Genomic DNA, 12,210 nt, shown 5'->3' on the forward strand with positions numbered 1-12,210 from the left:
TTCAGTTCCCCCAGCTTGAGAAATACTGACTGTGTTCTTCCCTTTTGGTTTTCTAACTCTAAATCTTTGCATGATACAGGGTAGATAGGGACGTGCAACTTAGACATTGACTACCTAAAATGAGGGGGCCATAAAGACACAAAGTGACTAGCTTACACGTTTTCAAAATGGTGTTTAGTTTAAGAGTGTGCGGGGGAAGGTAGAGTCCCCACTGAACAGTTTTCATCTTGTCTAGATGGGTCTGTTAAAAGAGATGGAGATAAGATTCTTATGATTCAGTAGTGAGTAATTATTATCATGACTAATTGTGACTATTATAACTGTAAAAGTAGAAGTTTTGTAACAAAAAGAGGGGAGTAGCTAATCTTACAGTCCAGAATGAGAAGACCCTAGATCATCAAGGGAGAAGAGTATGAGCAGAATGTAGGATCTTATCCAGAGAAGCAGCGACACCAGAGATGGAGGCAGAGATGAGGACATGGAGAGAGAGAGCAGCTGAGGACTTTAGACTCATCGAAAGAGAAAGATGGCCAGGAGTCAGGCTTACAGAATTTGCCCTTTTGTTGTTTAAATTATTATATACTACATATTCCTGAGTGCTTTTGTGTACATCCCCCACTCCTACCCCCCTGCGCCACCAAAAACCAGAGCGAATAGAAGCAAATACTGTTGATGATGATGCACAAAGGAGATTGTAATCATTGCAATGAAACAATGGTATAAAACTGATGTTCTCCCATGTCACTCAATTCACAATAAAAACATTTTATTAAAAAGTAAATCAGAAAACCCCTACTATAGGAATTGGTATAATCACCCAGAATTCGTTACTCTCACCTCTATTCCAGGATCTATCCTATTTTTATAACTATGTGTGTTTAGCTCAGCTCTATTAATACTTTGTAAGTCTCTAAAGGTCATATTCTATATTGTCTTGGTCATTGATATTTTTAGCACCTCACTAAGTTCTACCTAAAAGCAGAAGTACATGTTGAATTGATCAGTAGTAACATTAGTGAGTAGAGCCCTGGTGTGACAATGCAGGATAATGCACTGAACCACAAGGTTGGTGGTTCAAATCCACCAGTTGCTTCTTGGAAACTGTATACAGGGTGGTTATGAATCGAACCAACTCTACAGCACTTAACAACAATGACAATATGAAATAAAAGTCCCAGAGTGCATACAGCTTTTTGAGTAATATGTGACAAGCAAATGCCAAGCATTATTTAAACAATATATTTGTTATATATTATTTTCAGACAATATTTTCAGCTAAAATAAAATTATTTTCAGATCATTTCAGACAGCATATTATATTTTTTAAGATGACAGTCCCAAGATTAAATTGAACACACAAACATATATATATGCTTTTGAATACTTTAAAGAGGTCTTTTGCTACATGTGTACCCAATGCAATATTTTATTTGATATTTTTTTGCCTGCTACTTCAATGGGCATTGATTTTAGATCCAAATAAAATGGGACACTTGACAACTTCAATCTTTTCTCAGTTTATCTTGATGTTGCTCATTGGTTCAGTTATGAGGATTTTTGTTTTCTGTATGTTGAGGTATAATCCACATGGAAGTCTATATTCTTTGACCCTCATCAGTAAGTGCTTCAAATCTCTTTGCTTTCAGCAAAGTTGTGTCATCTACATATATGAGTTGTTAATGCATCTTCCTTCAGTCTTCATGCTGAGTTCTTCTTCATATAGTTCAACTTCTAAGATCACTTATTAGAATACATTTTAATTTGCACACATAAAATACATTCAATGGGATTTAATATATATCTAATTTTGTGGTGTTGGAGGAGAATACTGAAAGTGCCATGGACTCCCAAAAGAACCAATAGATCTGTTTTAGAAGAAGTGCAGCCAGAGTGTTCCTTGGAGGCCAGGATGGCTAAGCTTCGTCTCTCCTACTTTGGACATTGTCCGGAGGAAACAATCGTTGGAGAAGGATGTCATGCTGGGTAGGGTGGAGAGTCAGAGAAAAAGAGGAAGAACCTCCAACGAGATGGATCGGCCAGGTGGTGTCATTGATGGACTCAAGTGTGGCAGCGGTAGTGAGGTTGCCCCAGGATCGGACATTGTTTCGTTCTGCTGTGCATGGGGTCACTATGAGTCGGTTCCAACCAGATGACACCTGACAACAACAACAACAATTTTATATACCCCCAAAAGGTATCCTGTATACAATAGTAGTCATGTCCCATCTCTTCTTCCTGAAGCCCCTGATAACCACTAATCCTTTTTCTGTATCTATGAATTTACCTAGTTTGGGATACTTTATTCTATTCTATCAATAGAATCATACAATATGTGGAATTTTGTAAGTGAATACTTTCATTTAACAAGATGTTTTCAAGGTTAATCCATGCAGTGGCATGAATCAGTGCTTAATTGATTTTTATGGTTGAATAATATTTCTTTGTCTGAATGTGCAGCATTTTGTTTATCCATTCACCAGTTGATGGACATTGGGTTGTTTCCACATTTAGCTATTGTAACTAGGGCTACAGTGCACAGTATTTTACAAACTTTTGTTTGAACAACTGTTTTCAAGTTTCTTGGATATATACCTGGGAGTCGAATTGCTGAGTCATATGGGAGCTCTAAGTGCAACTTGGTGTGGTGCTGTAAGATAAACATTGGACTGTTAACCACAATGTTGATGGTTCAAACCCACCAGCTATGAGTCTGATCTGACTCAATGGCACTTAATAACAACAGGTTTAACTTTATGAGGAATCACCCAACTGTTTTCCATAATGACTGCAACATTTTTCATTCCCACGAGCAATGTATGGAGGCTCCAGTTTCTCTACATCTTTAGCAACACTTTTTTTCTGTTTGAATCCTCCTAGTGGGCATGAAATTATATCTTATTGTGGTTTTGATTTGCATTTCCCTTAATGACTAATGATGTTGATATCTCTTCATGTGTTTACTGCCTATTTGTATATCTCCTTTGTAGAAATGCCTATTCACATCCTTTGCCCATTTTTAAAATTGGATTATTAGTCTTTTTATTGAGTAATTAGATTTATTATATGTTCTGGACATAAGTCCCTCATGAGACATGTACTTGGCAAATATTTTTTCCCAATCTGTGAGTTGTTCTTTTGCATTCAATTTTATATAATTATATTCTATTATATATATTCTTAAAAATCAGAAAACTATTATGAAATCAATAAGAAGCCAGCTCAGGTAATTGCAAATGCAAGTATTCAGTGAGCAGGCAAAACAAGTTACATGCATATATAAGGTACCTATCGATCTAAGCATAGATTAACCTAGAAGCAAGGTGCCTTAGTGCTCTTGATAGGTCAAAGATCATCACAGAACTGAAACACAAAAGAGGAATGTGTTTTTCTGCTTCTTCTACTTTACTATGAAATAAGACAGACACAGTACAAATCTCGGCAAATTGATTCAGGAGTGTCAAAAGGAAACAACAACCTTCTCTCTAATTGAACAGTTGGAACTAGTTAAACCAACTCTGCCTGAATAGTGTGACTCTCTTTTTTTGTTTTGATTTCTACCTGACCAATCATTTTTAAGCTTCTAGTATATACAGGCCTTTTTTCAACATTATAGAACTCTGGAATCACACCTGGAATACATAGAAAAGTGCCACCAAATCCCTGGGGCAGGGGGACTGTTACAAATAATCATGCATTCCTTAATTTAAAAAAAATATGTGGAGTACCTATCGTGTTCTAGGCATTGGATTAGGTAATGGGAACATGAGAAAGAAGAAAATCGTAAGTGCCAGTAAAGTAAAGATATGTTGACACATTATGGAAATACATAGAATGAAGCAGGTACAACTGGGGGTCAGACAAACCTCCAACATTCATTAACTTATGAAGTATTTTCACATTCACTGCACAAATATTTATTGAATATATAACATGTGCTAGGCATAACATGGCTATACAGCTCCCAGGATTTCACACTCTAGAGAAGATAACATAGATAAGTAAATGCAATGTAGTGTAAAACATGCTAGACTGTAAGTTCCATGAAAGCTGGGATTTTGGTTTTGATCACAGATGTATGGCCCATGTCTAGCTCAACTAAAGCCTGGTACAAGGCAGGTGCTTAATAATATTTGCTGAATGATTAAAAGCAAATGCAGAAGATAGGCACTTGAACCTAGTCCCAAAAGAGGCCATTGTCCTATTTGAGTCTCAAGGCAAGCCAGTGTGAGTTTTTGTTGTTACCATCTATCTTAGGTTTTTAGTGCGACTGTAACAGAAGTATCACAGGTGGTGGTGGTGATGTGCCATGGAGTCGGTTCCGACTCATAGCGACTTGTACAGGGTTTCCAATGCCGTAAATCTTTATGGGGGCAGAAAGCCTCATCTTTCTCCTGTGGAACAGCTGGTAGTTTCTAGCTGCTGGCCTTGCAGTGGGTCGCTTCAAATAACAGAAATTTGTCTTCTAGTAATTCTAGAGGCTAAAAGCCCAAATTAAGGTGTTCATCCTGTCTGTTGCTTCCTCCTTTTGTGCTCATTTGTCTTCATGTCATGTGGCACCTTATATCACATAGAAATTATTAGATTTAGGACATGCATCACCCTGATGTGTTCATTAGCATAACAATAAAGACCCTATTCTCAAACAGGATTACATCTACAGGTGTAGAGTTTAGGATTCCAACACATACTTTTCTATGTTTGCAAGGGGAGTCATAATTCAATCTATAATATTTTTTAAGGCATGGAAGCACATCCTGATTTTCTAAGAAAAACAAATGATGAGACATTCTTTCTGCTATAGTCATCTGCCAGAATGACTTTATGAGCAGGGATACCTGGAAAACTAGTGGCCTACTACATTCTTTTTTCTTACCTCCCCAAACATGCTCCTTCTAGGTTGGGCGTTCAGACTAACAGTGTCTTCCTTTAAGCTGGGGTAGAGATTCGCACCAGTACAGGCTGGGAGTTGTCCTGGAGTATGACTGGGTGAAGGGAACCCTCAGCACCCAATACTGCCATTCCATATTGTTTCCGAAACCATTAATTCAACATTTTGACATTAACATACTCCTACATAATTTAAGACTTGCCATGGTGTATAGCTTGTCAAGCTAAAATCAGAACTATGCCGAACACTATTTTCAATCCTGCCCTGTGGAAAAGTAATTTTCACTGAAAACCAAAGTATATGTTTATTTTTCTATAGCAATTTCATCTAAAAGCACCATGTTTTATAAGATGACAGTCACCTCGAACAACAGGAGTAAAAGACCCCAAGCATAATTTGCCTCTTTTCATTTCACTTAAATCTTCCAGAATATTCTTCTTTTCTATATCTTCTGGTGAATTTGAAAGTCTTAATAATTCACTCAGATTTTCCTTTAAAATTATTCATGATCCTTTCTTAACAATCAACAGTCCTCTTTCTGACTCAATGAATGATTTGGGGGGAGAACAAGATGTTTTGTCTTGAGTATTTGTGTAGCCATATCACCTTTTGAATGAAAAGACTTCTCAGGTAGCTAACTTGCTACACGTGTATTATATAGTAACACCTAAACAGATAAGCAGGCGTTTGTGAAAGTGATGTACATCAAAATCACAGAAATTCAGAGCTAGAGCGCAGCAGAGATATGCACACTGAAAGCAAGAATTCTTTCCCAAAAGAGATTTAAGGGACAGACTTGAGATCTGTCCCACCACTGCTTGATTCCTACATTCCTCAACTTTGAGAGGGCTGAGAACAGAGTGGAACCTGTAAGAGCCAGAACTGCACAGGGCTTCCTATTTTTCTGGATCTCATGCAAGTTTTCCACCTTTGGCAGACTACACCCTTGCCATTTTTCTATCTTTCTTTTCAGTGGAAAACATTTGCATTTTCCTTCTCTCAGAGATCTCTCAAATCTGCCTTAGGCAGATTTGGGCTTTTGCAGGTTTTACCGTACATTTGTCTAACCTAATAAAGAACTGGAAAGTTGGTTTGCCAAAATTTAGTTAAAAGCCCAAATTCATATAAACAAAGCATAGGAAATTCTCAGAAGATAAAACTGATTGTTCTTTAAGTTTGTTTTTTGTGTCTTCACAGAACTCTCCTAAACTCTTTTGCCCTAAGAACAGAAGCTTTGACATAGATGCCATCTACAGTGTAATAGATGATGCCAAGCAGTTTGTGTTCATAGCTGTCATGGATTACCTGCCCATCTCCAGCACCAGCTCCCGAAGGTCAGTGAGTGTCTAACCCTTCAGTTAGAACCCCATCTCCAGGGCCAGGTACTGACCAGTGGACCACAGGAGAAACTTAGCGGCACACTTCTTAGCCTAGCCACTGAGATGCTATGAGGTCTACGTTAGGAAGAGATCTATATTTGAATATTCTTGGTGTGCCACAGAGTTTACCCATGATGTACTTCTCTGAGTGAGTCTATGACAAGGAGTCCAGGACTTAACCTACTTTAGAGACAAGACAGTAAGTTTAGAAAGAAGGACAGGTTGTTCTCAATCTGCAATGGTTACTACCAATTTATAATTGTTAATATGTTTAGAAGTGCCTGGTATAATTTTATTACACTAGCTTATTGTTGTTGTGTTAAGTGCCATCGAGTTGGTTCCAACTCATAGCAACCCGGTATAGAGTTTCCAAGGAGAGACTGGTGGGTTTGAACCACCAACCCTGCTGTTCAAACTGATCTTGCAGTCCAGTGTTTATTCTGCTTGTATGTACCTAAAGAGCATTCTGAAACTGAGTAGGTCTTGCAAGATTTTCTTTAAAGGAGGACTTACTTAGTTCTAAACTCGGAAACCTATACACAGGGTCGCTATGAATTGGAACCAACTCCACAACTCTTAACAACAACCACATTTATGTGAAAATAAAGCAAAACCAGTTGCCTGCCACAGAGTCATTCCGACTCATGGTTCCCTTTGTGTGTCAGAGTAGAACTGTGATCCATAGAGTTTTCAGTGGCTGATTTCTCAGAAGTAGATTGCCAGGCTTTTCTTCCAAGGCACCTTTTGGTGGACTTGAGCCGCCAACAGGTGTTAACCATTTGCAACACTGAGGGTCTTCTTTATTCATGTCAGTCTTCACTAAATAATCAACTTTCAAAATGTCTTTTCAACTGTGGAACAAAATTCAAAATCTTAAAAAAAGACCACGCTTACTGGTCAGCTAGAGACTGGAGGACCCTTGATTACCCTTCAGGTCTGGAACTGAACTCATCCCCATGGCTCAATTTACAGCCAAATGATAGATATACTGGGGACACCAACACTAGTGAGGTACACACACCATAATGGTCAGCCATTTGAAATCAAAAGGGCAGTATTTACCTAAGGACAACGTTCAGGGGCTGGAGAAAGAGGGAGGAATTAAAGCAGAAGGCACAGGGAAGAAGTGGGATGGGTGGAGTTGCATTCAGGGAACTGCAATCAAGATGAAACAAAGTGTTTGTTATTGTGTGCCGTGGAGTTGGTTCCGAATCAGAACCACCCTGTACAGTGTTTCCGAGGCTGTAAATCTTTCCGGGAGCAGAAAGCCTAGGATTTGTTAAATGTGAAACTGAAGGTTTGCTCTGTAAACCTTCACTCAGTTCACAAAAAATTATATATATATAGAGAGAGAGAGAGAGACTCTGAGCAAGAAAATAGGAAACCCTAAATGCAGAAGGTCATGGTTAGAAAGGGGAAAACTTTAGAAATTGGAAATGATTATGAGATTGACCAGCCAAGATTATTAATAATATATCATTAGTTGAAGCAGTGAATTCTCCCCAAAATAGGAATAGATTTGGGTGGAGAGAAATGATGAATACCAAAATCCAACATTTTTCAGGAATGAGGAAGAGTAAACAGGAATTCTACAAATGGTAGTTTCGTTGTTGTTAACTGCTATTGATTAGGTTCCAACCCATAACGATCCTGTGTAGGGTTTCTGAGGAGCGGCTGGTGAGTTTGACCCACCAAACTTGTGGTTCAAACCAACTTTACAGTCTAGTACTTTAAGCTACAGTGTCACATTAGGACTCCAGTATCAGAAAGAAATAGAGAGGTTTGAGGATTATGCCTAAAATAGGTCCGTTGCTGTTGTTTGGGGGAGAGGGTTGTTTGATTTGGGGGAGGGGTATTTTTTTATTGTGGTGAAAATAGACTTTTATTTTTTTAACATGAGAATTCAGTGATAATTCTGAAATGACCTTGTGTGGACATGGGTGAGAACTGACCCCACAGGTTGTGGTACGAAGCACATGGAAGGACTTGGGGAGAAGTCACAGCCTCAGGGAAGAAACAGGATTTACTTAAGTCAAAAGGTTCAGGGAGAATTCATGCAAGAAACTGAGCTAGGGGTGGGGGTGTCAGGGGGAGCCACCTGGTGGAGAATGCTAGTTAGTTACCTAGCAGGAAGGGTAGGAGGTAGGACAGTAGTGGGGGAGAAAGGAGACTAAGGATAGTCTGGATCTAAGAGCATAGGAGAGCTCAGATAACCAGAGCAGATGCTTATTTTGAGGCAGTTATAGAAAAAAGAGAGGTTTGAGTTGCACTTGGAGCCTAGTGAGTGTAACAGGAATTGTGCTGGAAAGTTGCTTGTTAGTGCATATAGAAACCAAGGCCCAGGTTGGAAGTGGAATGAAGGTGGAACAAGGTGGCAGTCACTCTACATGTACCCTGGCCCACCAGACACAGACATTAGTGATGGGAGTCTCACTATGAAACACCATCCTCTCATTACTCTAACCCAGGAGACCTGTTTTCAATCTATCCTACAAGCCTATTTACCTATTACAAAAGGAAACACTACACTGGCAGTCAGCTAGAAATGGAAACAATTTATTGAAGGAATAGAATCATTCCAAAATGAGGAGACAGTGTAGACATCCATTCTCCAAATTGCAGTGGATACAGTATGGATTTTTAATAGGTGAAGTAAGCAAAGGATTTGTGCTCAAAAATACATAGTGGGGGGTGGTGAGTGGAGAAATCAAGGCAAAAGTTACAAAGGGTTTGTTAAACTATGAACTTAAACATTATCAGTAAGTTTATTACATTCTGACAGGTTGTTACACCCTAAGAGTTGTTTAAGAAAGCCTTCTACCAGGGGCTGATTTTCTGTTAAATTTTCAGTTTGTCTTCTTATTTTAACAATTCTGTTTCTACCTTAGTTACAAATGTACAAAGGGCTAGTTACAAAAGTACAAAGAGAATCCTAGTGAGTACATTTTGGGAGTCGGGATCTAAGATTTGTGTTAGGCTGAGTTCTCTAGAGAAGCAAAAGGAATGAAGCTTATATGCCTATGTACTTGTATAGAGATTTGTCTCAAGGATGTAACTCATGTAGTTGTACTTGTTTTTAAGTGCCATTGAGTCAGTTCCAACTCATAGCGACCCTGTATAGCATTTCTGAGGAGTGGGTTTGAACCACCAACCCTGTGGTTATACAGCCCAGTGCTTATCCTATAGTACCTATACATCCTATACATCAGGGATGGTATATATCTGTGTCAGATGTCATGATATAGGAATCGCATAGTTACAGGGGCTGATGAACTTGAGGTCAACAGGTAAGAGGGCAGGCTGGTAGCTGCAGAGGCAAATGAATCCCAGGTCAGCAGATAGATGACAGGCTCCTGATTCGTAAGATCAGCAGGCAGTATGGCAGGCCACTGGATCAAGTCCAAAGAATCAGAGGTCAGATGCTGACAAAATAGATGCAGCATCCAGATCCAGCTAAATGCTTTGCCAGAATTTCTGTATATACCAGAAGCAGACCACACACCCTGAGGATCCTCCCTTTCAATTGATTGACTTCCTCATAGCAGATCTCATTATGGAAGTGATTACATTATTTCAGACCTCATCTTGGTGACTGACTACATCGTAATTGCCCAGCCACTAAAAATCATGGTCCAACCAAGGTGGCACACATCCATGCATCTTAGCTACTATGTTATTTATAGGTTCGTGATCAGTTCTATTGCCTATCCTCTTGCTAACCAAAGTGCCTTCTCTGGGGCCTGCTGTACAAACATTCTTAACAGACACCAAACAATCTTTATCCAGGTTCGAAATCTTGCCCCCATTTGCCTTTTCTGTTTTCTAAACAGTAAAGCTTGTCACATTCACAAAAAGGCTTTAGGGAGAAAAAAATTATTGAATTGAAAATGGAGTTTTCATCGCAGGTGTAAAGTCACCCAAGTCAGATATGAGAGTACCTTGAGTTTTCTAAGGTTTACTATCCCACAAAAGTAGTAACCAGATTGTTTCTTTCCCAAACTAACTTCTTTTCTTTATTTTTTATCTATATGGATATTATTTCTTCAGGACTTACTGGCCAGATTTGGATGGGAAGATAAGAGAAGCATTAGTTTTACGAAGTGTTAAAGTTCGACTCCTTATAAGCTTTTGGAAGGAAACCGATCCCCTTACATTTAACTTTATTTCATCACTTAAAGCTATTTGCACTGAAATAGCGAACTGCAGTTTGAAAGTTGTAAGTATTATATCTTCTGTATTATTAAATAAAAGGTGTTTATTCCCTTGCACATTGGTGAAAGCAGCATTTGCATGCATCTGAATTTGTAATAATAATCATTGAAAAATATTTTAAAATATAATTTCATATTTTCATTTTGACTACTCATTTATTTTCTCACATTTCATTTTAATTGTGTGATGTTTGTTATGATCCTCACTTAGTTGTGAATTCACTTTCATAGAATTTGACAGAGAATTATTTGGGCTTATGTAATAATATATAAATGGACAGCACATCAAAAAAAAAAAAAACAGTTGCCATTGTGCCAACTCTGACTAATGGCAACCCCATATGTGTGAGAGTACAATTATGATCCAGAGGATTTTCAGTTGCTGTAATCTTTGTAAATATATCACCAGACCTTTCTTCTGGACCACCTCTTAAAGGACTACCAACCTTTTTGGAGTCCTGGTGTGATGCTGTGGGTTGATGTGCTGAACTGCAAAGTCAGTTTGAACCGCAAGGTTGGCAGTTCAAGCTCACCAGTTGCTCCTCAGAAGCCCTATACAGAGTCACTATGGGTTAGAATTGACTCAACAGCACACAACGTCAACAACAACAACCAACCTTTCTATACCTAAACATTTAATCCTTTGTGCCACCTCTTGGACAATGTTGTTGTTGTTAAGTACCATTGAAACATTTTAACCCATAGCGACCCTGTACAGGGTTCGGAAGCCATAAATCTTTGCAGGAGCAGAAAGCCTTATTTTTCTTCTGTGGAGCGACTGGTAGATTCAAACTACTGACCTTTCAGTTAGCATCGCAGCTCGTAATCCACTACACTACCAGGGGTCCTTGTGGACAATATAAGTGCATAATTTTTCAGGGGTAGAGTCTCTATATATCTATGTAGTAATTTGGAGCTTCAATAATTTCCATTGAAAATGAGATTTCTAGTATACAGTCTCCCAAGGAAATTTCCCATTCTGCCTAGGATTTCACAAGGTGTTGTTTTTTCCTTTCTCATCACTATTCGTCAGATTCTTCCTGTTAGTAACACTCTACCATCATGGCCCAGGTAGCACTGTGGGTTAGATGTTGGGCTGCTACCGCAAAGTCAATAGTTCAAAACCACTAGCTGTTCCATGGGAGAAATATGAGGCTCTCTGGTCGATTTGAATTGCAAGGTCAGAGGTTCAAACCAGGCACTCCTCAGAAACCCCATACAGGGTCACTATGAGTCAGAACGGATTCGACGACACTTAACAACAGCAACAACAATTGCTCTCATAATAAAGATTTACAGTCTCAGAAACACTATATAAAGCTGCTATGAAACAGAATTGACTCAATGGCAGTGAGGTTTGATTTTATCATGGTCCAAATTATTTTTATTTGAATTAACCATTTTGTCAACGCACTTACCTATATATTTAAGCTTCACAGCAATTGTGACATAAGTAGAATTAGTACTTTAGCCCCATTTTACAAATGAGGAAACAAAATTTTTTGGGAAAAAAAATTCACCATAAAGGAAACTAAACTCGTGTAGTCCTCTACCCCACACTTTCTGTGACATTTCCTTCATTTTGTTAGAACTGCTTCATTCCACCAAAAACATTCTTTTAATTTTTTTCTTCAGGTTTTCAGCATTCCTTTCATTTTTCATTTATATTTGAAGTAAGCATATCTTACTAATGTTGTTATATATTGCCTTCCCCTTACCCAAGTTAACACTT

The 12,210-nt window shown here is 38.6% G+C and overlaps 1 protein-coding gene across 1 annotated transcript in view; it reads left to right on the top strand.

Annotated features, from left to right (window-relative positions):
- PLD5 (phospholipase D family, member 5) overlaps positions 1-12,210 on the top strand; it is a 66,348-nt gene that overhangs the window by 19,397 nt on the left and 34,741 nt on the right. The window contains exons 3-4 of the mRNA XM_006871156.1: positions 6,086-6,222; positions 10,315-10,483. Of these exons, the coding sequence (XP_006871218.1) occupies positions 6,086-6,222; positions 10,315-10,483 (306 nt within the window). The remainder of the gene's footprint in view (positions 1-6,085; positions 6,223-10,314; positions 10,484-12,210) is intronic.

Source organism: Chrysochloris asiatica, unplaced genomic scaffold (genome assembly GCF_000296735.1).
Source record: "Chrysochloris asiatica unplaced genomic scaffold, ChrAsi1.0 scaffold00161, whole genome shotgun sequence".
Taxonomy (NCBI): Eukaryota; Metazoa; Chordata; class Mammalia; order Afrosoricida; family Chrysochloridae; genus Chrysochloris; species Chrysochloris asiatica.